This window comes from Scyliorhinus torazame, chromosome 7 (genome assembly GCF_047496885.1).
Source record: "Scyliorhinus torazame isolate Kashiwa2021f chromosome 7, sScyTor2.1, whole genome shotgun sequence".
NCBI lineage: Eukaryota > Metazoa > Chordata > Chondrichthyes > Carcharhiniformes > Scyliorhinidae > Scyliorhinus > Scyliorhinus torazame.
The window spans coordinates 156,726,138-156,753,072 of record NC_092713.1 but is presented as its reverse complement, the minus strand read 5'-3'; the positions used below and the strand labels follow the sequence as shown (position 1 = coordinate 156,753,072).

Below are 26,935 nucleotides of genomic sequence, written 5' to 3'. Positions count from 1 at the left end.
CAGCAGAGTGCCGGACATCAGGGTCATCACCCCCTGTGAGGAACAGGCCCTGAAGGTCATTGACAGCCTGGCAGTGCCAAGGTGCCTGGGTGGTCAGGGATGAGTCAGGGTGCCACCCTGCCCTGTCCCTGACCACCCAGGGGTCTCCAATGGCCTGAGAGACCCCCCAGATGCCATGACACCTGGTGCATGTCTGTGTGGACCACTACTAATCGGCGCCCGTGTGACTTCTCACTGGGGAGCCAGTTAAATTACAGGAGGCCATTAGATCAGACTTCCATCTTGCTAATGAGATGGAGATTGCCCTTAAATGGCTTCAATTAGCTTCACACCACATCTAGGCCTGATCTTGATCCCACCAACGGGAGTGGACTGGTTAGATTGCAAATCGCTCAGCGTGGTTCCTAATTTGGGCCCCGCCCACGATCTAACTAGCCCGCATGGATTGGATCCGTGCCGGGCGCAACGCGGCCATTAAATTGTGCCCACAATGTCTTAAATAGTGCCAACAATATACATGCTTCCCGAAAGGTTAGGAAAACCACACATTCTACAACATTCCACATTTTATTGCATACTTATCTCTACCATTTTGTTTAAGGGGAGGTATTGCTCCCCTACAGGCTTTCTCCAGAGGAGGATATGGTTTTCCACAACTTATTCTGTCCAATGTTGAGAACTCTGGTTTACCAATGTCTGACTGTGACTTCTTAATTCAGTTGCACACAGACAAATTAGTTTCTCCAGGAGAAAGAAGTGTAGCTTCCATTTAGTTTTCTAGTGCCTCTCAAACTTATTCATTACATCAACATCAGGTTCTCTCCTTCTTTGAAGTTGAAAATATGATAAATATTTAATGCATCCCTGCCAATAACATATAACAAACAGTTGCTTTCACCTTCATAACTTGTTTTTATTTGTTTCAGTAGATTAAAACAATAGTTCCGTTTCTTAAGCCTTCAGAAAATTCGAGAAAGATTTCCCATTTTAATATCTTTTAATTTACTGTTTGTGTGACTTCCCTCAATTACTTCCTTCCATTTTGGTGTTCTTATTCAACTGTTCCCAATGTATGTGCTACCATTTCTAACTATACAGCATTAAATAACAAAGGAAGAGCAACAGTGATCTAGATTGAAACAATTTCACTTTCATAGCAGTTCATATTCCAATTACACTTCCATCTTGCAGACTGACTGACTTCTCCAGGCTCGATCCAACTGGTTGCTTAATTGTAGCATTAATGCAGAGTTTATTGGTCTTAAGGGAGTGCCTATAAATTCTCACACTCAAGCTGATAACATCATTATAACCACCAGACACAAGCTGCTTGACTTATGCAAACAATCTTTCCGCCCCATTCTCCGCACAGGTTGTAAACAGCGGCAAAATGTCTGCACAGCAGACAGGTGGCAGGGATCTGTGTTCTCCATGCTGGATTTACTCACATGCTATAAATATCATATGAAGTGTGCCCTTGGTCACCAAGCCTCAACGTTGACCATTAAGGGTTGCCAAGGACCATATTTATATACATGAAAAGCACTTGCTTAGCTGTGATGTCCTTTGGGATGTCCTGAGGTTGAGAAAGGTACTGGATTGAAGCAAATTTGTTCTACCTTTCAACAATGTTTCCACTGAAATAAAAAGAGCCATCAAGGTAACTTTAACATCCAAAGACCATTTCAAAAATGGAATAAACAACATCTTTTATTTTAAAAATGGTACACCAATGTGCCATCAGACACCTTTTAGAAAGAATTGTCATTAGGAAGTGATGACTGGGCAGAAATCATATGCAGACGGTTGATGTACTTTACACATTGACTCCACTTATACTGGTACCCAACCAGAATATACTTGCCTATGAAGCCTCACCTTCAGCCTCCCTCTGTCCATTGAATCTTTTCTTCCCTCTCTCATTACTTTCCATCAATGTGATGCTGCTCGATGATCCTCACATCTCTTCCTAAAATACACAACACTGCAGTGCAGTACTGAGATGGTGCTGTATTGTCAGAGGTGTTGTCTTCTGGGTGAGGTATTAACCCAAGGCCCTGTAAACCCCCTCAAGTGGTTAGAAAAGATCCCATAGTGTACAGAGTTCTTCCCGCTAATAATATTTATCCCTCAAACTTCACATGAAATAGATGATATGATCATTATCACATGGTTATTTGTGGAACCTTATTTTGCAAATTTGCTACCGCGTTTCTTACATTGCGACAGTAACTACGCTTCAGAAGTAGACGTGCTGGATTTTGAGACTTACCAAGGTTGTGAGATGCGTTGTATAAATGCACGGTCTCTCATCCCTCCTTGTTACATACTCTTCCTTGCTGTGTTGGAACAAATCCGTACTGCGCTATCACCTGCTCGGACACATACTTCTCCAGCACCTCAAAAGGGGGAAACTTGTCACCTGCTTCACCATTCCCTTCCTCCTGTTGGAAACCTCAAGTCTGGTGTCACCCAATCACGATTGGAGTCATGCCCACCTGAGGATGTCAAAGGTCTCATACAAATGCAAGTCTTATTCCTCTTATCGTATTAATTTTCCAACCGTTCTGGCACCCTTCAGTTGACTGGCTCTGCTCAGTAAGATATGAATGCTCGTCTTGGTACTGTCCCAGGACAGCTATCTGCAGCCACCATCTGGAATGTCATTGAAGCTTCAGTCTGCTGCTAAAGATAGCACAGAACATAGGCTCCTAACAGGTCCTCGGGCCAACAGCAAGAGAACGGGAGGTCAGTCAGATATTCCCATTTGGAAACAGCTGTCCCAAAGCCTTATAAGCAAAATAAAAACACAATTTTCCGCACTACACTTTGCCTCCATCCTATCCACTTCCCTCCACCACTTAAAATACTGGCATGCACTTTCTGATAGGGGTGCCCAGAATGTGCTATACCCATTTTGATGAGTTGCTTCAGATTGCCGCACAAATTCATTAACTTAAGCCTCGATGTAAAATCTCCTATGAATCAGTGTAATCAAGCAGTGTAATCAATCATCTTCGATTGTGAGTGGAACAGGGTTTCATCCACCATTACAGAGAAGAGTGGGATTGCCAAGAAATGAGCCATTCTTCAGTTGATTGATTTAATACTCTTGGTCTTGCTTTTAATTGGATTCAATTGACTGTTTTAATCTGCCCTAGGTAACTAAGACCTGTGAGCAGCAGTCAATTGAAGCCATGCAGGTGTGTTCTGTTCAGCTGTAATTGACTGAATTTAGACTTATTTAAGCTGAATTTAACATCATTTAAAATCATTGCAGCAGGAGGAACATAAACAAGATCAGGCCTTTCCATTGACCTCTGGCCATTACAGATAGAGAACATTAATACTGTGACGTGATCATGGGCAAGACCCACTTACATTTAAACTTCTGCAATCTTTAACATGGTTTTGTTCAAGTCTGTTCAGATGGCCCCTCTGTCTGGAAGGAATCACACAGGAACTCCAAGCCCTGGAAGCTGTCCCACACTCTGGAGTTGAAAACACCTCAAAACAGTCACAGGAGAGATTTAAAGGTGCAAAAAGGGTCATTTAAAGTTGAGACAAGGATAAAAAGGCATAAGATTGCCACAGGGTCTTTCTAATCTCCTGCCGTAACTTCAGCTGAAATGGAGATTGGAAGGAGCCTAGTGCATATTCCAAGCGGTGACATCTAAGAATCATCATGTTCCTGCCTTCACCTGCTTTCTCGTACAGCTCCCAAAAAAACAAGAATTGATACCTCTCTTTGGCTCAAAGCACAACCTTTTGCATGTGGGTATTAAATAAAACCCATACTACTGATGATCAACAATATATGCACACCGTTAAGTACACCAGCTGATATTTAAAAGGCAAATGGCATCCTCACTTACACATGCTAGAAGTTACATATATGATTTGAACAGGACTTTGTCCTTTGCAGACAGAAAGAACATGTGCACACATTGCACTGTTTTCAAATAAACAAAACAGGTGACAGCCATTCTATAGTTCCCCAGAGCAACGCCTTGACCAATAAAAGTCAACCTGCGTGGGTTAAATTTAAACAAAGATTAGCAGTCATCATTTAACATTCTCCATGGCAACGCCGTTACCAATCAGAGTCCACTTGCCAACCAATATGCACTCTCTTCTCATGCAGTATAAATCATTGTTCCTTTTACATTTGGCATTCTTGCGAATTGTCCTGATGAGTACAAGAGATGGAAAGCTTCAACAACTTTTTCAGCAACACTCACGAAGAGTGTATGTTTGACGCATCTCTTGCTCATGGTCTTCTTTGCAGGTATTAGTTCCCCAACTTTGGTTTAAAATACAAAGGGATATTTTAAAAATAGGGTGCCAGCGGGAAACCTTTACACTCCTGGAATCACAAAAATTACAACATTTGACCCATCCCATCCGTACAGGCTCTGCAACTAAATCTATCCCTTCACATTCAATTCCCTGCCATTTCAATCTGGCCTTCATATATTCTTCCCTTTAAAATACTTGTAAGACTTCTTCCTAAACATTGTTGTCAACTACGACTCTTTTCCATTGTCTATATAATAACCAGTAGTTTCTGAACCCACAGCTGCTGGAATATACATTAAGTCCACTGTGTTGTGAAGCAGCTGTCGAGTCGAAGGCTACCTTCGGTTGCATTCTCGCTCGAGTGACCAAGGTTGATCCCGATTGTCTTCTGTTCCCTCAACCATCACCGAGCAAGCAGAGATCGTGTGATATATTTTTGTATCGCAGCCCCAGCTTCAGGAGACTGGTGTTATTCTAGCCTATTCAAGCTAAGTCAAGCAGCTAATATTTCTAACTGCATTTCTTGGGTCCATGAACTCTCCTGTTCCTAACTTTTGTTTTATATTTACACACTTGCTGAATTAATGAACTATAAGAGCATAGTTTGAAATGCTCCTTTTTTTTAAAGTCCTGAATGCGCATACAAAAATTCCTGGATGCATTTAATGGGAATGTAGATAAGTTAAGATAGAGAAAGGCGTAATGGTTATGCTGGTGCTGTTGGATGAAGTAAGCTGAGACACCAGGATAGAATTATTGGGCCGAATGGCCCTCTTTATGCTGTAAATATGTCATAGGAATCTCAGTGCCGAAGCAGAAGGGGGCCATTCAGCCTATCAAATCTGCGTCAACCCTCTGAAAGAACACCTCACCCAGACCACGCCCCCACTCTATTGTAACCCTGCAACCCCAATTAACCTTTGGACACTAAGGGGCAATGTAGACTGGCCAATCTATCTAACCCTTTAGACTGTGGGAAGCAACCTGAGCACCCGGAGGTAACCCCGCAGACACGGGGAGAATGCAAAAACTCCACACAGATTGTCACACAAGGCCAGAATTGAACCCAGCTCCCTGGTGCTGTGAGGCAGCAGTGCTAACCACCGTGCCACCATGCTGCCCCCAGATGCACGTTTATATTGTTTCTTCATTTTGCTGAGGTCCTGTTTAGAGAGGATTTGGCTGAGGGAATTGACAAAGAATGGAAGCAAATGGTGATTGGAAGGGTTAGCAGTATCCTCTCTGTGTGATTGGATTGGCTTACACTGTTCTGTGACATCACAACTGTGGTATGATGCATTACTTAAGTAATGGGATGCGATGGGAATTTCTAATTTGATCCTTGAAACCAATTATCAAGATTTAATGTAAAATATTGAAGATGGAATTGATCTCGGGCATTAGTGTAAAACTGAAATCAGCAGCCCACTTTATATCCCGCCCCATTTTTCTGTTACAGTGTTGAAGTCAATGGAATTGAAGGTGGTAGTGTAAAAATATGTCGGCGATTCAATATCACCCATTTTGGTCCTATCACCCAAGACCAATTTGACTCCAACACATACTCATACATTTCAAATGTTCACACTTGATTGCTTCCAAATTTCACTTCTGTAAAAGCGCAAGATATCACAAGTGAACACCAAGGAGCAAGTGACATTTTCAAAAAGTATGAATGGATGAGAAAGAAAGCCAGTCATTTCACATTGCTTCTTGTGATGTGAAGTCAGGAATTTACAAGAAACTGCCAATATGTAAACCTTCTTCAGTAACATCAACTATTCTCTAATTCACCTCAATAGACTCAGCAGACTGAGGAAATTTGGCATGTCAGCTCAGACTCTCACCAACTTTTACAGATGCACCATTGAAAGCATTCTTTCTGGTTGTATCACAGCTTGGTATGGTTCCTGCTCTGCACAAGACCGCAGGAAACTACAAAAGGTTGTGAATGTAACCCAGTCCATCACGCAAACCAGCCTCCCATCCATTGACTCTGTCTATAATTCCCGCTGCCTCGGAAAGACAGCCAGCATAATTAAGGACCCCACGCACCCTGGACATACTCTCTTCCGCTTTCTTCCGTCAGGAAAAAGATACCAAAGTTTGAGATCACGTACCAACCGACTCAAGAACAGCTTCTTCCCTGCTGCCATCAGACTTTTGAATGGACCTACCTCATATTAAGTTGATCTTTTCTCTACATTCTAGTTATGACTGTAACATTACATTCTGTAGTCTCTCCTTCCTTCCCTATGTATGGTATGTGTTGTCTGTATAGCATGAAAAAACAATACTTTTCACTGTATACTAATACATGTGACAATAATAAATCAAATCAAATCAAATCAATAGGTGCCTGGCTGGAGCAATTAGACATTGTGGCCTGAAAAGAGGCAGGCCAGTTTAAACACAGCCCCTTGTTAGAAACATAATATTACATTCTGTGTTGAATGATAGAACGCTCCTGCCATTACAAAATATTGCATCATCTGAGTTACTGGTTACTGTACACAACGCCAGAGGGGATCCACTCGTATTGTAATATGTGGAGGTTACTGAACAAAACATTAAAATCCATGACAAAGAATCAAGAATATCATCTTAACATGAATTCCTGCATATATTGCATTCTTTGCAGCCATTCTCATTAGTAAGTTACAGTGAGCAACATTAGTGATAGATCCCACTCCATGTAGCTGCTAAACGTCACACTTCTTACTCCTGTTTTCACAACATTGGATTTCCCCCACTATTTCATTCATCCTGATACTGTGTTTGCACTTGCTTCAATATTGCTTCTCGTCCCCATATTATTCAGGGTCATTTATCTGCATTTCACATGTTCCATAGTTGTTTTTGCATGTCATTCATGAGTAGAAATACAACAATTATTTACAATTCTCTGTAGTTATGTACACAGATATCAGGAGTGAACAATATGAGTTATTGTTTTGCAATTCATGTAGTTCTGCTCAAATTATCATTAATTAGTTTACCAATGCGGGTATTATTTCACACATCGTGTAGCTGTGCTCATCATACTGCCAATGAGCAAGACACACTATTATTTCACAACACCACTGTGTCCATGTATTTACATTGTATATTCTATGTTGCCCTATTATGTATTTTCTTTTCAAGTACGGAATGCTCTGTTTGAGCTGCGCACAGAACAATACTTTTCACTGTACCTCAGTACACGTGACAATAAACCAATCCATCCATCCACACCTGTAATCCTGTTTACAACTCTCTAAGTCACCAACATGTAGTAATATTGGCATGACACCACATTCCCCACAGCTGAATCCACTGAACATTATTTTTATTGGATCTTTCAAGATCAAGTTAGCCACAACATTTCCCAAACTCTGCAACTCAGCAACAATGTAAAGAGAGTTCTGGCTCCTGCTGAGAGCCTCACTCCCCCCATTTATAAACCAAGGTTCAGACTATACACATTATTAATTCCTTCACATGATCAGATTTAAATATGTACAGTGTCCATCAAGGTAATTATTTCACATCACATTTTACAGCACTGATTTGGGTATTAACCGTGTGAAGTTCTTAGCGTGGAACCGCAGGGAGAGGTAGGTCAAACACAGTACATGCCCACAATTTACTGACGTGTCATCCACTTCTCTCCCAGAGAGAGAGAGACAATGGAAGAGGAGTCACTCCCTTTGAGGCTTCTGTCAGCTGTGGTTCAAGCAAGGCACTGTCAGAGATCTAGCAACAGATGGTCTGCCTGTTCTCCTTGATCTGGTAACAGTATGTGGAGATGGGGTGCAGAGAATCATCTGAACAGAAGTCAACTTTGATGGCAGGGGGGAGGAGGTGGGGGTCTGTACATTTTACATTATTTAATGAGAAGATTATTCCTCACTTACTTTTCGTAGTCGTGTTTGCAGTAAAGCTTCTTGTCTCTGTAGTAGCAAGTGGTGGTGAGGGGCTCCCTGCACCCAGCACATTGCACACACTGCTCGTGCCAAAAGCTGTCATTCACCCTGAGCAGAAAGCGGTCTAAGATCACCCTGTCACAGCCTTCACATACCGCCCTTTCCTTGCCACTGGACCCTGGAGAGAAAAGACAGGAGGAATCCGTGAAGTTGTTAATGCCACAAGCTCAGCCATCTGTCAGGTAACACCTTCAAGATACCCATTTTCCCTGGTATCGGAACTTAGGCACAGATTGGAAGGGGTCAGTCTGTATGCGGAGTGTGTCAGATACAACAATGAAAAAAATAAGTTGAAGAAATGGAAAGTGGGGAAATGGAACGTGATAAAGAATTGGATCAAGACATAGAAAGCGAGATAGAGATAGGTGAATAGTTATAGAGAAAGAGAGCGAATTGAATAGAAGAGTAGAGGTTGGAATGAAAACATCAATGAAAGGAATGATTTAGACATATGAACAGACATAAGAAATAATCAGTGGAAGTATGAAGGATTATAGGGGCTGTGGGATGGAGGGAAGGAGTTTTGAATGGAAAAATTAGTGGGCATTTCATTGAAGGAGAGTGAGAGTAAAGGATGCATTAAATATGTATCCGTAAGTAAAACTTGGGATTATTTCAAGACTGTATTGTAAAGAGTTATTATTGATAGAATTCTAAAACTTGGATATACCTTATAATTTTGAACAGAGATATATTACAGACGATAACACTCGCAGTGAAAATCCTTCTAATTTGTTATCCATTGAAGATGGCCCTCGATTGCAAATGTCAATTCCCACACCAGCCAAATTCATTGATGCTTTGAATTAGATTGCCAATTGAAGAAATAAAGAATTGCATTTATATAAGCACCTTTCCCAGTCTCAGAACATCTCAAAGAGCTTCACAACCAAGGAAACCGGTTTAAAAGTATAGTCATTGATGAAATATGGGATGTGAAATGTAGGAAAGCGCAATTTGGAACCAGCAAGATCCCACAATGAACAATAAGACCAGTTTTAGTGAGGTTGGCTATATATTGGGATATATATTGCCCAGAACACTGGGAGGATACCATATTCTTCTTTGAATCATCCCATAGGATCATTTGTATCAACCTGAGGAGGTAGATGGAAGACATTTGTACTGAATTATAGGCACATTTTTAGGGGAGACCTGCATGTAATAGGGGCTTGGGTGCAAACATTTGCTTTGACGCTCCAGTGCAGTAATGATTGAGTGCTGCACTGTTAGGTGCCATTTTCAGATTAAATGTTAAACCCATCTGTCCTCTTGGGTAGTTGTGAAACAGACATGTCCAACCCGCAGATTGCAAGCCAGACTTCCCCCGGACACATTGCATGTGGCCCCCAGAGCCACTGTTCAAAATACCAGTAAGATTGATAAGTGAGGTTGAAGGATTCTGCAAGGGGCTGCTTTTCCAACCACAGGCCATTCCTCTCCTGTGTGTGTTGATGGTAGGCTCACCAGCGGAAGGGTGCGGTGGCAATAAAGAGAACATTTCTAGAGTTGAGGAAGGGAGGGAGAGAGGACAGGGGTACGGGGCCCAGGAGAGACAAGGCTGCCGGAGCCCAGGGGAGAAGAGGCTGCCGGGGCCCAGGAAAGAAGAGGCTGCTGGGGCCCCAGGGAGAACAGAGGCTGCCGGGTCCCAGAGGAGAACAGAGGCTAGGGGAGAAGAGACTGCCGGGGCCCAGGGGAGAACAGAGGCTAGGGGAGAAGAGACTGCCGGGGCCTAGGGGAGAAGGGGTTGCCGGGGCCCAGCGGAGAAGAGGCTGCCGGGGCCCAGGGGAGAAGAGGTTGCCGGGGCCTAGGGGAGAAGAGGCCGCCGGGGCCTAGGGGATCAAATGCGGCCGGGGAAAGTAGAGGCTGTTGGGGTCCAGGGCAAAAGAGGCTGTGAAGGCCCAGGCTGCGGGTGGGTGTGAAGTGACTCGCTGCCAGTGTAAGAAAAAGAGTGTGAGTGAGAGAGAGACAGAATGCACGTATAAAGTGCTCCCAGACTCTGGGGTCTCATTCACCTTCTCACACCCCCCCACAAAAACACATACTGACATCCACTCTCAAGGTGGGTGGGTGAGTGAGTGCACTCCTTGTGACAGAAAGTGAGCCAGACACACATACACTCAGCCTCTCAGACGCTACTAATTTATTATTAATTACTTCATTTATGATAATCAATTTATTGCTCTGACATTGCTTTACTTTTACTTAGCATGTTGTTTATTTTCTTCATACCTCAAAGTTTTTTTGAAATTAATGATTAATTTTATGCCAAACCTGATCTTTCCAAAATGTTCTCATTGTCCACTTCAACAAGAAAGAAATGTAAATATGCCCCCCACACACCAAAACCAAAAGATCCCATGTGTAATTAAATCTGTGGTGTGGGGGTATGTGCGTAAACTGCCATCTGCACAGATCACTTGTCACATTTTGTTGGATACACTAATTTCCCAGTCAAAGATTCTTTCTGAAAAGAAGTACAGAACAGAAAGAAAAACTAACACAGGCAAGTTTCAGGGAATGGGCAGTAATCTCAGGTTGCTCTGGTAACAGAAGCTGGTTTAAACCAGACAAAATGCGGAACCATGAAATGATCAGTGCAGTTCATGAAAACATGAGAAGAACGTTAAGGCACAGCTGGAAAAGAAGACACAGATCCAATGGCAGAGCTGAGAGGGAAGTGGAAAAGTGTGCCATTTGGTGAAAATACTACCCATAGAACACAGGTAGAGTGCCAGGCTGGCAGTGCCAAGGTCCCCAGGTGCCATTTTGCCCATGCTGGGGATCAGGCCAGGGGATGCCCTGCCAGTATGAGGTGGGGTGCGGGAGAAGGCTGCTCAAGGATCCCCCAACAGGTGAGTTGGGGCACTGGGGGAGTCTGGGGGTCCTGTCGGGGGTCGAGAGTTTGGGCGCCATCAGTGTAGGAAATGTGACTGAGTGCAGCTTTGGCAGGGCATTCCCCACTGAGGCCCCAAAAAATGGCAGAGTGCCATTTGATAGCGGGGTCATTCCGGCCGCTACAAGCGCTCAGAATGGCCCCACTAATCCCACCCAGAACAGGACTCTTCTTTCTGTTAGATTGCTCCCAATATTTCAGAACCTTGTCCTGAAAGGGTTCCATGGTGGGTAAGCAATTTTGTTGGGTTTTGTCGGGCAGCACGGTAGCACAAGAGGATAGCACTGTGGCTTCACAGCGCCAGGGTCCCAGGTTCGATCCCCCGCTGGTTCACCGTGCGGAGTCTGCACGTTCTCCCCGTGTCTGCGTGGGTTTCCTCCCACAGTCCAAAGACGCGCAGGTTAGGTGGATTGGCCATGCGAAATTGCCCTTAGTGTCCAAAAAAAGTTAGGATGGTTATTGGGTTACGGGATAGGGTGGAAGTGACGGCTTGAGTGGGTCGGTGCAGACTCGATGGGCCAAATGGCCTCCTTCTGCACTGTATGTTCTATGTTCTTTGAGTTGCACTTACTTTAAAATATTTCAACTAATTATATAAACAGAATATATCACATCCAAAGCCCTGAGGTGATAACTATTCCCCATTCCTGAATATGCTCGGGAACCTCAAAGGTTGAAGACTCTCCCATGGAGATGTAGAACATAGAACATAGAACAATACAGCGCAGTACAGGCCCTTCGGCCCACGATGTTGCACCGAAACAAAAAGCCATCTAACCTACACTACGCCATTATCATCCATATGTTTATCCAATAAACTTTTAAATGCCCTCAATGTTGGCGAGTTCACTACTGTAGCAGGTAGGGCATTCCACGGCCTCACTACTCTTTGCGTAAAGAACCTACCTCTGACCTCTGTCCTATATCTATTACCCCTCAGTTTAAAGTTATGTCCCCTAGTGCCAGCCATTTCCATCCGCGGGAGAAGGCTCTCACTGTCCACCCTATCCAACCCCCTGATCATTTTGTATGCAAATATGTGGTTGCTAAGTGACCAAAGTTGGGAGTTAAATATTTCAGGATACTTAACTTTTAGAACAGAATGGAAATGGAGGACGGGTAGCCCTGGTCATGGATAAAGATAGTAGACTGAAAGGATCTTAACTCGGGATCATGTGAAAAAATCCATTTGGGTGGAACGAAGAAACATCAAGGGGCAGAAAACATTGGCGGAGGTTATGGACCCCGTAACAGTGTTATGGTGTGGTGTAGAGTATAAATCAGGAAATTATAGTCACAGAATGCAATCATGGGGAACTTTAATCTTCATATAGATTGGGCAAACCCAGTGTGCAGTAATAGTGTGGAGAACAATTTCTAATATGTATCCAAGATAGTTTTCTAGATCGATAAGTGAAGGAATCATCTAGGTAATGGTCTATTAATGTTCTAGTTTTGTCAAATGAGGGAGTTAATTAATAAAATTGTAGTAATGGGATCTCTAGGGAAGGGAGAACATAATATGATAGAATTTTAAATTAGCTTTGTAAGTAATTTTGTTAAGTCAAAAACCTGAGCATTAAACCTAAACAAAGTAAATGGCATAGGTATGACGGGAAAGTTGGCTGAAGTAGATGGAGAAACTTAGTGGACAAGCATTTAAAGTATTCATACATAATTTGCAACAAATATACATTCCTTTAAGGACAAAAATTCCAAAGAAAAAGTATTCCAACTGTAGTTAACAAGAATAGTTAAAGGGGAGTGGCAGTTGAAGAAAGAGACTTATCTCTGTCTACAGTTACCATGCCCCAAGAGGTCATTGGTGATCATGGGCCTCATGTTGGTGATATATTCATCCAGTTTGTGAGGTTCTTTGTCTACCTCAATCTCTTTTACCACCGATCTTTCGCATCAGCATCACACTTTCTAGATCGTGATTCCTTATTTCTTGCCCAAGAAATTTGTCTGTCTCGTCCCGATCTTGGTCAGCATAATTACTTTGCTCTCAAATTTCACTAGCACCTCTTCATTGGGGGTGCAACAAGTCCGACATGTCTTCATTGTTCATGTCAAAAAACATAGCTCTGCAGCCTCAACTCTTCTCTGTGTTGCTTCACTGATCATCCAACATTCACTTCTGTATCTCAAAATTGGTGTGATGTCTCACTCCAGGATTCTCAGCTTTGTTTTCATGGCTAATTGTGAATTGATCATAATCTTTCTTCTATATTCCATTTTAACCCTTCATCTTATTTCTTGTAAGAAGTCGTACAACACCAGGTCAAAGTATCGTCTTGCATCATTGACTTTGTCTATATATATGTTTGTGGAACCCACCTCTTCACTCAAGAAGTTAGAAGTCGTACAACACCAGGTCAAAGTATCATCTTGCATCATTGACTTTGTCTATATATATGTTTGTGGAACCCACCTCTTCATTCACCTGATGAAAGAGCTACTCTCCGAAAGCTAGTGATTCCAACCAAACCTGTTGGACTTTAACCTGGTGTTGTAAGACTTCTTACTGTGCTCACCCCAGTCCAACGCCGGCATCTCCACATCTTATTTCTTGGTCACACATTCCCACCAATGTTAACAGATTTCTTAGGTAAGAAAACTTGTGTGACTTCCTCATTCTTCTCTGTGATCTTCCATTCTCATGTAATTTTCTTTTTGGACGGGACTAGACATTTTGTTTTTTTACAATTTATGCTCAGCCCTTTCTTCTCACTTTCACCCACTACCCTGTCCAAAATCCTTTGCAGCTTCTATTCGGAGTCGGCATCAAGAAAGGTCATCGCCGTAAACCTATATTTTTATAGCTGCATTGTTGCCAAAAAGACTGGTAAACAAAGTGATTGAGAACATTTGAGGGTTCAGAAAAAAGGAGGATCAAGGAATTGATGAGGAAAGAGAAAAGACAGCATGCCAGTAGGCTAGGAACAGATGCAAAAGCAGATTGCAAAGCCGCTAGAGGTATATGAATAGGAAGAGATTAGTGAAAGAAAGCAGAGATAGGTAAATTATTATGGAAAATAAGGAAATTTCAGAAACATGAAACAACGGCTTTTTATCTGCTTCACCATCAAAGACACACGAAACAAATCTGGATACATTGGGGAATCAAATGTTGAATGAGAATAGGGATCTATTAATAATCAGTATAAATGAAGAAACAGCACTGGAGAAATGAATGGGACTAAGTAGCAACAAATCCCCCCCCCCCCCCGATCTGATGATCTGCACCCTAGGATTTTAAAAGAGGTAATGAATCTTTGGTATTCTCTACCCCCAGAGATCTGTGAATGCTTAGTTATCAAGTATGCTCAAGCCGAGTTTGAGAGATTGTTGTATGCTGAAGACACTAGTGGGCATTGAGATGTTGTGGTGTAATGTTCTTGTCGGATGGTCTAAAGCGACAAATGATTTATTAACATTAACTGTGAGTCAAATATATACAGGACAACAGATGAATAACCGTATGAACATGCACAGGCAATCTCTCTCCCAGCCCCCTAATCAGTCTGAGGTCACCTAATCTTTGAATAAGGGCAGAAGGTGTTTTCTTAGTTCGGGCATCGTGATTGGCACAGGCATAGAGGGCCGAAGGGCCTGTTCCTGTCCTGTACTTTTCTTTTCCTTTGTTCTTTGAGTCTAACATTCACCTATGTACTAATGAGACTCCTAGTGGTCAGTCGGTGAATTACAACACAACCATGATATCACTACATGTAGGAAGGTGGAGTTGAGGTAGAAAATCAGCCATGATCTTATTGAATGGTGGAGCAGGCTTGAGGGGGCTGAATGGCCTATTTCTGCTCCGAATTCTTACGACATTATGTTGTCATGAGCTAGGTGGCCAGCCTCACCTATGCAGATACTATCATACCCCTGTGCCCATAGACCTGAGTCGTACAACATTGTTATTAGGCATGAACAAATTTCAATGCTGTATGGCTTTGCTTTGCCTGAACTATTACTATTTTGCGTTGCACTGCTCCATGTCCATCTCCTCTATCTCTATCTTGTAGGTAGCTGCAAACAGATTTCAGTAAAATTCCAACAGTGAAGACAACTCAGCTTAGAGTTATGTAAATTAACAACTGAGGTTTGGCGAGAGTGTTCATGTTTGAGCATCATAATACAACTCATTAGTAGGGTTTAGTTTTACCTGTACTCACATGTGGGTGCCACCTAACTAATGCTGTGTTTTTGAATTGTTAGCCACAAATCCCGAAATGTTGTTGTACTGACGTTGATTTCTGTGTAGTTATTTAAAGCAATATCACCATTACATCAGCGAATTGAAAAAAATGTCACTTAAACAAAAGAAATTGATAGAAATCTGACCCACTTGGTCGATTCTGACCTTTAGTCGGTGTGACATGTCCCCTTAAATTAAGCAGAGACACCCCTTCCTCCCAACCCATCCCAACACCCCCACAACCTGCCAACCCCTAGTTCATTCCTGGACAGCTGGAGATTGCTTAAAACCATCCCAGTCCCAAGGCCATATTTCGTCACATATAAAAATTGCAGTAGTATGGCAAGTATAATATTAAGAATAAAAATAAATGGCATGCGTCAATTTCGAGATAGTTTCTTGGTCAATCGTAACAATGTAACTGTACCATTTTTACCAGCCATCGTGTTCGTCAGTGCTGACCGACAAATGCGTTGCTTTCCAATAAACTGTTGGTAAAGATGGCCGGTTTAATTAGTATTTTATTCAAGTAGTGATCTATTTCTAGCTGGCTTCTTTGAAGATGTAATTGTTCCTTGATCCAGAGAGCAAGGGCTTGTTAAAACAAACATTTAATCTAATTTATTTATATTGTATGTTCAAATGCATTATACTTACTTTCAAACATTTGATCATTAATTTATGTTTTGTGTGAGCAGCTTATGGGGCAATGCAGTGTTTTAATTTATGTTCTTAGCCAGACAGTTTGAATTCTGTTTCTCTGTTTTGCTCTCTAGATTTGACGAAGAGCCATCCACACCGAAACGTTAGCTCCATTCTCTCTCCACGGATGTCAGACCTGCTGAGGTTGTCCAGCATTTTCCGTTTTTGTTTGAATGTATTCACTTACATAATTTTTAGGGTTAATGCAGATACATATTTAAGAGAAAGATGAGATTCTTTCTGTATGTTAGTGTTGGGTATTTATAGTATTTTCAGTGATTCCTTACTAGCAGCTGAACAAGGCACTTTAAGAGAATGCTTGTGAGAATTCATCGGAGAGGACATCAACGGCCATTTGCGTGGGTAACTTGGCAGTGCAACATTGTGGCATGTAGTGTTAACATCTCCTGAATAAAGCTCTTAGTTTTGTTGAACCTCCAGGGAACTTTGGCGAGCTGAGACAAGCACCACAGAGATCTTGATAACTTATTTATTTAGTGGCAAATCTAACCTACCATTGCTGAAGGTGACTAACTGTTATAATAATTGGAGAGCTGTTGAACAGAGTGCTTACAGGAAGTAAGTGTGCAAGGGGTATACACTATGCAGGTGATGTGCAAAATACAATGAGAGATCTGGCATGGCACTGCTCACTGTGAGTTTCGCTATGTGATATTTGTGAGTTATGAACAAAGTGTGATAGAATTTTTGTACAGAGCAAATTTGGCACTTATGAGGTGTGTACTATATACAAAACATTTAAAATATTACTTATCCTATTCCCTGTAAGGGTCCTTCCTGTTTATTCCCTTAATGCCCATTTTACTTTTTCTGTTACATTTTTGATCCATGGATGATTTATGGACATGTGTCTTTAAGGCAGCCTGTATCTTTAGTTCAAGCAGAAAGAAGCAGTGGCCTATGTCTTTAATTCAAATAGAAGAATTCTGAAGGCTGTACTGGTCCAGACTGGTGATTGCAGACTTGCTGGCGTCAGTGATGTCTCGGTTTGATGGATTTGGCTGATGGCTAATGAATTGGCCCAAAAGGCTGTGTTATGTCTGGTAACAGGTGGTAATTGGCTCTGATCCCATTGCAATGTTTTCAGGGTCACAAAGTTCCAGTTGGGTTTCAGTTTTGATTCTGGGTGCCTGGATGAAGAGATCTAACTAACACTCTTCAAAAAGATCAACTAATCCTCTCCAGAAAGCCACTGGGGGAGAGGGGGGGGGGTGACTTTCTCTCCAGCAAGTCTGGATGTCATTCTCTTGAGACTGCATAGGCCTGAAGTCAAACCACACACTGGTTTGACCAGAAAGTTATAGCCTGAATGTGAACCTCAAGCTGAAGATTCAGTTCAATAAGAACTAAAGTGTGTCTCCAGGGAGCCTGCTGCCTGTGAGTACTGAATTTTCTAATCTAAAGGGATCCTGAAGGAATGATTCTGCAAAGAAGACCATTACCAGCTATCAACCAGAGGGCTAAAGAACCACCACCTTAAACAAAGACTCTTATCTTCTGACCTTCATCCTTATTATTTTCACCCCTTTCCACCTCTCTGTGCTTTTTTGTCTTGTGTGTGTAGGTAGAAGGTGGGACAGTTAAAATGGGTAGTAGGTATTAGCTTGATGTTATCCAGTTGTATTTACTGCATATTTCACAATAGTTCTTGGTATAAATAAACAGTAATCGTGTTTAAATCTACAAATCTGGTGACTGGAATTATTGGGCAGCTAAGGGCCAAAGACTTTGGGTATTTTTAGAAGAATTATTGGTTAATTCACTTGTGTTGGGACAAGTGGAGCTGGAAATGACCGCGCACTTGCCCAGGGTGTCATTACATCCTATGTCATTGCATGTGGCGTGTCGGAGAATATGGTCTCTCTTCCCAATATAAACTGCTTTCGTTCTGCTAATTCTTCATTTTTCATCTTCCATTTCAGTCATTCTGTATTTTCTCTCTAGCCTCTTCTAAATGAAGAGACAACTGGTTAGGCTAGGGTTGTTTTCCTTAGAGCAGAGAAGGCTGAAGGGGGACCTAATCAAGGTGTACAAAATTATGAGGGACATAGATAGGGCAGAGGGGAAGGAACCTTTCCCCTTAGTACAGGGGTCAATAACCAGGGGCAAAGATTTAAGGTCTGGTGCAGTAAAGTTGGAGGAGATTTGTGGAAAAACGTTTTCACCCAGAGGGCAGTGGGAATCTGGAACTCACTGTCTAAAGATGGTAGGGGTGGGAACCCTCACAATATTTAAGAAGCATTGAATAATAATAATCTTTATTAGTGTCACAAGTAGGCTTACATTAACACTGCAATGATGTCACCACACTCCGGCGCCTGTTCGGGTGCACTGAGAGAGGATTCAGAATGTCCAATTCACCTAACAAGCATGTCTTTCGGGACTTGTGGGAGGAAACCGGAGCAGACACGGGGAGAACGTGTAAACTCCACACAGACAGTGACCCAAGCTGGGAATCAATCCCGGGTCCCTGGCACTGTGAAGGAACAGTGCTAACCACTGTGCTACCATGCCACCCATTTAGATGAACACTTGAAATGCCGTAGAATACAAGGAAGCGTACCAAGTGCTGGAAACGGATTGGAATGGATAGGTGCTTGATGGCCAGTGCAGACAAGATTGGCTGAGCAGTTTTGCTGTAAAACTCTGTAATTTTAAATGTTTATATATCTTTCTCTCTTCTCTCTCTCTCTGTCATCCTACTTCCCTTTTGTGTGAGACATGGTGTTCTGAAGTACTGTCATTAGGAAAAATAACTGACAATCTATCGGATAAGTGTTGGTAACCAGCAGCATCTTTTCCAGCATCCTCCATTATTAACTCATGCCCCCCCCCCCCTTCCCACCATGTACCTGTACCACTTTACCTTCTTACTACCCTGTCACTCTCAGAGCTTCCACTTAGCCCCAGTGCCCCCCCCCCCTTCTTGCTCCACTGTCACTCACTGAATCCTTAATCCTCCGCCAGCTCATCATTTCCCCTTCCAAGAGGAGTGGCAAGATAGAAACTGTCTTTTGCTCTTTGCCAATTGGTTTCCCTTAAAGACTTTACTTTCTTTGCAAATCTTACTTTCACTTTCAAACAAGAGAATTAAAATGAGGATATTCTTTGTCTCTCTTACATACGTTAATTATTAGAATATTTTCTCACAGCTGAAAGCAAACTTTTTAAACTGTCAAAACAAGGTGAGGTAATTTGTTAGCTTCTAATCAATTGGAGATGTTTGAAAACTAAAACTAGCATCACAAAGACGCTTTCGCAGACCCTCCCTCCCTCATATTCTGCCCTCTCCCTCAATTTATTACACCTCCTGTTATCTCCCACGAACAAATTCAAAAGCTGGCTAATTGTTGCACTTCATTTTTTTCCCCCATTGGCCGAAGATCATCTTTTCTGCTCAAAAACACACTCAAATATGAGCATTGCTTCAAATAATGTTTCCTCAAATAGGTTTGCAAACAAACTGAGCATCAGATGATGGTAGCTTTTTTAAAAATCCATCAGTGTTACAGAATGAATACTACTGCTGCAAACTGGAAAGTGTATGTGCACATATACTGCTGAATCAAAACGTGACCAACACCATAGATTGAGGCAAAGATTGGCCCCTATTGGGTGGCACAGTGGTTAGCTCCACTGCCTCATGCCGCCAAGGACCTGGGTTCGATCCCAGCTCCAGTCACTGCCCATGTGGTGTTCGCACATTCTCCCCATGTCTGTGTGGGTCTCACCCCCACAAACCCAAAGGTGTGCAGGGTAGGTGGATTGGCCATGCTAAATTGCCCTTAATTGGAAAAAAATGAACTGGATACTTCAATTTTTTTTAAAGCAAAAAGCTTTTGAAGAGACCGGAATCTTTGAATATTTTAACGAAAGTTTTGGAGGCCATTATGAAGTGTTGATATTTTGTTTTCACTTACCTGAAGAAGGGGCTGCGCTCCGAAAGCTAGTGATTCCAAACAAACCTGTTGGACTTTAACCTGGTGTTGTAAGACCTCTTACTGTTTTCAAAATAAACATTGTTTAAACCCTTATTTGGGTATCACAAATTTCTGTTACTGAGGGGGGGGGAACTGATCAAAAACTTCCTGGTGAAAATTATTTGGGAAGAACTTTGAATGATTTCTGACGCAAACCCGCCCAGAGGCTGTGTAATTACAGGGTGGTGTGCTCCCAGATTACATTCTTGTAAAAACAGAAAGTGCTGGACACCTCGGCCGGTCTGACAGTATATGTGGAGAGGGAACTGAGCTGACGTTCCCAGCCTGGGTGACTCTTCCTGTTATAAATTGTGTACATGCAAGTGTGCCGAAATAAAAAGGGGCAAGGACAGAAAGAAAGATTGTGCAGGCTGGGAGGTTCCGTAGCTGTCAGCTTCTTAATAAGAAATAAAGCGAATTTTGTTTCAGAAGCTAAGTAGCTCGGGATTGTTGGTCAGGCTTCATTTTAAAACATTTTCATGATATTGTTACTTTATCTTCAATCTGTATAGGCAGAATATTTAATTTAGGTTTGATCTATCAGTGCCTCGAATAGGCTGATCCTATTGAGTATATTATACATAAAATTAATAAAGTACTGTAGAATTTCTGGTTATTTGTCTTGCTATATATCCACGATTTTTAACTTGTGTCTTTCAGGTAAAACTGATTGACAGTGAGCAAGGGTTTATTTGATCTGTGAGAAACTGACAACAAATCACCGAGTGTCAGTTCAGCTGGTTTGCTCGGAGCCTGCGGTTGGTGGGGTGCATGTGTCTGGCTGAAGATTCAAGTCTAACCTGACAATCCAGCGCCTGACAATCCAGCGTCATGCTCAGGGAGTGCTGCTTTATCAGAGCAGCTCTAAAGCCGAGATCAAGACTGCCTGCTTTCCCCCAGGGAATTGAGGGTAGCTGATCATTTATTTATGAGAGTATCTGATCATTTATTTGAGATAAATGATCAGATAATGTAATTTTGAGAGTGGCGGCTGAGGGGAACCTGGAGAATCTCTGCCGTCCCTGTTTGGGGCGGCGCGGGGTGGGGTGAGAGAGTATCTTAAATAATTCCCTCTTGTCCAACTCGCCTTCAAAGTAACTGATTGTAATGTGACGGCGCAAATACCTCCACTCTCCCTTTGCTTTTTAAACAGCCTGCATCGCCTGAACGTTCCTGATTTTAAACTACCTAATTCATTATTCTGCATATTTCCAGAAATCTCTTTGGGGGGGGGGGGGAATCGGGTGTTAAAATATTCGACCATGTAAACAGAATTATGATTTAAAATGTAAAATCCATGTAACCAACCCGATTACAGCATCGAAAATATCCCTGCAATTTACAAATAAACAGTTTATAAATGATCTGGCGAAGAAATAATAGGTGCTTCCCCTGACAATGGGAATATTAGCTCTGAATTCTCCAAAAGATCAGGTGAACGAATATATTCAAATTGCAAGTAAATAATTGGAGGCGCAAATAATATAGAATCGAGGGACAGTTCACTCGCATAGCGAGGAGGACACAAGTCTGCAAAGGGACGTGGGCTATGTTAAGTGAGTTAGCAGATGGGAGTATAAAATGGGGAAATGTGAATTTGTCCGCTTCGGCAGGAATAATAGGAAAGCAGAATGTTGTTTAAATGGGGAGAGACTGCAGAGTGCCGCTGTACAGGGGGATCGAGGTCAGAGAATCCGTGCAATACAGAAAGAGGCCATTCGGCCCATTGTGGCAGGACCGACCCTAACCTGCACATCTTTGGACACTGTGGGGTAATTTAGCATGGCCAGTCCATCTAACCTGCACATCTTGGGACTGTGGGAGGCAACCGGAGCACCCCGACAAAACCTAAACAGACACCTGGAGAACATGCAAACTCCACACAGTCGTCCAAGGCTGGAATTGAACCTGGGTCCCTGGCACTGTGAGGCATCAGTGCTAACCACTGTGCCACCATGCTGCCCTTGTGTGTCCTCCCACGTGAATCACAAAAGGTTAACAAGCAGGTACAGCAAGTAATTAGGAAGGCAAGTAGAATGTTGGCCTTTATTGCGAGGTAGAGTAGAAGAGCATGGAAGGCTTGTTACAAGGAATTGTTGAGATCACACCAAGCGTGTAGTGCACAGTTTTGAACTCTTTCTTGCAGTTCAGAGAAGATTCCCTAAGCTGATCCCTGGGATGAAGTGGTGGGGGGGGGGGGGGGGCTGTCTTATGAGGAAACATTGAGCTGGTTGAACCATTGGAGAATGAGAGATTTTAATGCAACATTAAAATCAGGGCATTCCCATTTCAGAGCGAGATGAGGAGGAATGTCTTCTCTCAGAGGGTCATTATTTCAGGATTCTAACCCCCCCCCCCCCCCCCCCCCCGCCAGCAGTGGAGGCTGGGTTGTTCAATGTATTTACGGTTGAATTAGACAACTTTTTGGCAAGGGAGTTAAAACGTACTGGGGACAGGAAAGAAAGTGGAGTTAAGGTCACAGCCAGACCAGCCGTGATCTTACTGCAGGCTAGAAGGGCCGAGTCTGTTTATGGAACAATAATAGTACCAAGTATGTGAGTCAATGTGAATTGAAGTCTATTAAACCCCACTGTTCCTTCATCCTGTCTCCAGCCAGTGGCTGTACGGTGCACCATGTTCCCCGCATCACATCCAGAATGTCGGTGGGTGAACTGTGCAACAACCGACAGCGGGAGAGAGAGCTGGAGAAACTGGGAGAGCGGGAGAGAGAGCTGGAGAAACTGGGAGAGCGGGAGAGAGAGAGAGAGCTGGAGAAACATGGACAGAGAGCTGGCTGTCATGCTGCCTCACTGCCTTGCCCCTGTTAACCTTCACTGTGCTGACGGCGGCTCGAAACGCACCTGAGCCGGAGCTACTCTCGCCCTCGACTCCTCCTTCATTTCGGAAACAGAATCTGAGTGAGTGGTTTGAACAAGGGGTCGCTGAGAGCTGGGCCAGTGAAATGACAAGTCATAAATTATTGGCAAACTTCTGGCCTGCAGTGAACGCTCTTCTTTTAACGCTCCTTTGCGCCAAAGTTGAATTAAAGTTTGTCTTGAACTTGTATAAACGCAGACATACCTGCGCGCTGTACACGTGGATACACTTTGTGTGTTACACAGTGTAGCCGGTAACCCGCACCCCTCGTTCAAGCCCCTCCCCCCCAACCCACAGCCGCTTCCCAGCTCCCTGGTCACCATGTAGCTCCATCTCTCCCGGGAATTCTGGCGGGGATTTGTCAAAATGGAATAGCCCTTTAGGGGCAGCCAAGCGGCCCGGGGGAAAGCCCTCCCTCCAGTCAGCTGCTCTGTGATGTTTGGCACTGTCATTGTCCAGTCCAGGGAGAGCTGGGTGGTGTGGGTGTGTTCACAGTAAAGGCAGAGTGTGAGAGGTGTGTGCATCTTACCTTCAGCTCATAGGATGGACGCAGAAGCTAATTACTGCTGTCAAACAGAACTTTATTAACTTCAGAATAGAGTTGGGTCTGAATATGCATTAGTGGCCGTTTATTTCATTCCATTCCCATCACCACAGGGAGCTGTAGAAGCTGGGTCGTTCAGTCTGTTCAAGGTTGAGACAGGCAGATTTTTAATCAGTAAGGGAATCAAGGATGGCGGGTGGAAGGCGGGAAAGAGGAATTGAGAATTATCACATCAGTCATGATCTCATTAAATGGTGAAGCAGACCCGTGGGCCGAAAGGCCTACTTCTGCTCCTATGGTAGTCTAGGCACAGTAAATGTTCAGGAACGGTAAAGTGCACAGTTATGTGCAATCTCCGTGTTTGTAACTGTGTATAGGAACGGGTGTGTAAGTCTGCAGTGGATATTTAAAGGGTTGACTCTATGTATGCATATGCAACACATACACAAATGTCCAGATGTACCTTTAAATAAATATATGCACATTATAAAAATAAGGTGCACACGTAGGCACTGGCAAGAAAATGTGAGTTCCAATATTTAATGCCAAATATTGTGCATGTATATGTAAATGTGTGTATCTACGGAGATTGGAATTGGTAAGAAGTATCATAGAATTTACAGTGCAGAAGGATGTGTGCAGGGAGAATCTATGTGTACATGTAAATGTGTGTACCTGTGGAGATAGGAATTGGTATGATGTATGTTTGCAGGATGAATCTATGTGTATATGTAAATATGTGTACCTACGGAGATATGAATTGGTATAGTGCATGTTTGCAGGAAGACTCTCTATGTACATGTAAATATGTGTGCCTATGCAGATAGGCATTGGTAAGGTGTATGTGTGCAGTGAAAATCTATGTGTACATGTAAATGTGTGTACCTATGGGGATAGGAATTGTTACTGTGCGGGGAAAATCTATGTGTACATGTAAATGTGTGGACGGTGGGTATGTTCAACTTCGTGCATATCTGTGATCTATGTATGTATATGGTGGTGTTTGTGCAGGTATATATCTATGGGCTAATTATCTGTGTATATGTCGGTGTATCAGTCCTGTGGGCCAATTTTGGTAAGGCATTCGGTGTTTCATAACCCCGCCCTTACAATCAATCGGAACAAATCACAAAGTGAAATAATGTGGCAAGTGTAGCTAAAAATAATCGACCATTCTAAACCCAATAGTTTCAAACTGTAGACCATTTCAAAAGCATTCGCTTGAAGGAGATTTCAGAACGGAATACATTTGCTTTTTGTATATGCTGCGCAGTTTGTAAACCGCTCCGGATCTGAATTTGGTAATAAATCTTTGCCTCGAAATATGTTGCCCCACCCGTCACGTTTGTTTGCCGACTCGCTGTATCCCGGGGTGTAAAGGCCAGCAGCGTTCACATTCCTGACCACACCGAGTCCCTGGTATACCCGGACAAGCCCACCGGCAGGTGGGTGATTCTCTGAGGAAACAGCGCAATGCAATAAGCAGAGATTAAATATCACTGCCCACTCCGGATAAGGCTGCCATTTCAAACAGAGCCGAAGTAACGAACGTTACACCTCGCTATGAGGGGAGGGGGTGGGTGGGGAGACTTCTCTATTGCTTCAAAATGATTTGTCGTTTGAAGAATTAGTAACCATGTTTTCTATCTAATATCTGTGTTAACCTGCTTCATTCTTAGCCAAGGTTCTAGTTCGGAGAATATCGAAGAACCGTTCCTTCTGTTGCTTTCGTTTCAACTGGTCTGGCAATTGGGTCCGTTTAAGATAAATGTGAGTCAGGGTAAGCGAAAAGCCGGGTTAACCGCTTGGTTTGTGTGTGGATGTGTCTTTATCTGAATGTGTATGTATTTGTGTATGTTTGTATGTGTGTGCACATGTGTTTGTGTGAGTATGCGTGTATGTAAGTTTGTGTGTATGTTTGTGTGCGTGTATATTTGTGTGTGTATGTTTGTGTGTGTGTATGTGTATGCGTGCGTGCATGTGTGTGAAAATGTTTGTGTGTAAGTGTGTGTATATGTCTGTGTGTGTGTATATGTTTGGATATGTGTGTTGTTGTGTGTTTGTGTGTGTACATGTGTGTGTTTGTGTGTGTACATGTGTGTGTTTGTGTGTGTGTGTTTTGTGTGTATTTGTTTGTATGTATGTTTGTTTGTGTGTGTGTGTGTGCATGTGTGTTTGTGTGTGTTTGTTTGTGTGTGTATGTTTGTGTGTGTGCTTGTGTGTATATTTGTGTGTGTTCGTATGCGCCAATGCTAATATAGATCACAGCTTGAATTCAGAACACTCGCTTTAACTGGCAAGGCAGCCGAAACGTTAAATAACTTTACTTAAACGTGTAATAACTGTGCCGCGTGCTTTCCAAGGCCATGCAATTAATCATTACACCCAAACCCTTTCTTTAAAATAGTCATGCAATTTACATTATATCAATCCTCCTGAACTTGTACATGACCTCTCATGTCTAAAGCGGTGTCAGAGTAACATTATGTGTCACTTTTCTATCGGCGGCATGTGGTTTTCAATGTCTACTGCTGAGAAATTTAACATCGAAAGAAACCACACTAAGATTTAGCGCCGGGACTAAAGGGACGAAATCAATCTTGGCAATTGTTCTTCTCGTTATGAAGACGGACATGGTTACAGAACTTCTGACGCCCAAAGAGAAAGGATTAGGGGAAGTCTGCCTTGCCCTCGATGTGACAATTCACACAGTCCCAGATCTTTCCGCTTTCTCTCGCCCCGTTTTTCTGTCCTTTCCCTTCTCCCGTCGAGACTGCATCTGTGTCTGCCTCGACATATTTACTACATGTGTACACGTCGACTCAAACTCTTCAACGTGTGTGTATCTCTCTCCGTTACTATTCTGTTGCCCACCATCTAAACACTCAGCCACACTGATTACTTGCTCTGTCTCCTAGGCCCCCTGTCTAATCCACATCCCTTCTCGTCTTATTATACCAAGCTGAGTGCCAACTCCCTCCAATATCTGTCACACACACACATGCTTAAAGCATTCCCTTTATAAAGTTCTGGATCAGAAAACAATGCAGCAACAAATGTACATCTGCTAAACTATGCGTTGATCAGAAAAACACACTTCCTGTGAGTATAAATATTCACTTCAAGACTTTTTTGAACCATTGTTTAAACTTGTCAGCTTCTTGCTCTAAGAATGAAACTAAACCCGACATTAAGTTGCTGTCTGAGAGTTTCTCTTGCCTTTAAAAAAAAGACATTTGGAGTATCCCGTGTTTTGACGCCGGTATTATATATACGCCTTGAAACGGCCTCTCCCTTGGCTGGGTCCATGTCCAATATCATGCTGAGAATTCTCAGCATGCCCTCCCAAACTGTACAACTTTTACAGAGCTGGGGGAACAAGCCTGACCCTCATAGGCCATTCGGCGACGGGGTACATTTTGCAATTTTAAAGACAGGTCGATG

The 26,935-nt window shown here is 42.8% G+C and overlaps 1 protein-coding gene across 1 annotated transcript in view; it reads right to left on the bottom strand.

The window, feature by feature from the left end:
• LOC140426644 (LIM homeobox transcription factor 1-alpha-like) overlaps positions 1–26,935 on the bottom strand; it is a 1,145,411-nt gene that overhangs the window by 1,115,084 nt on the left and 3,392 nt on the right. The window contains exon 3 of the mRNA XM_072511710.1: positions 8,196–8,382. Within this exon, the coding sequence (XP_072367811.1) occupies positions 8,196–8,382 (187 nt within the window). The remainder of the gene's footprint in view (positions 1–8,195; positions 8,383–26,935) is intronic.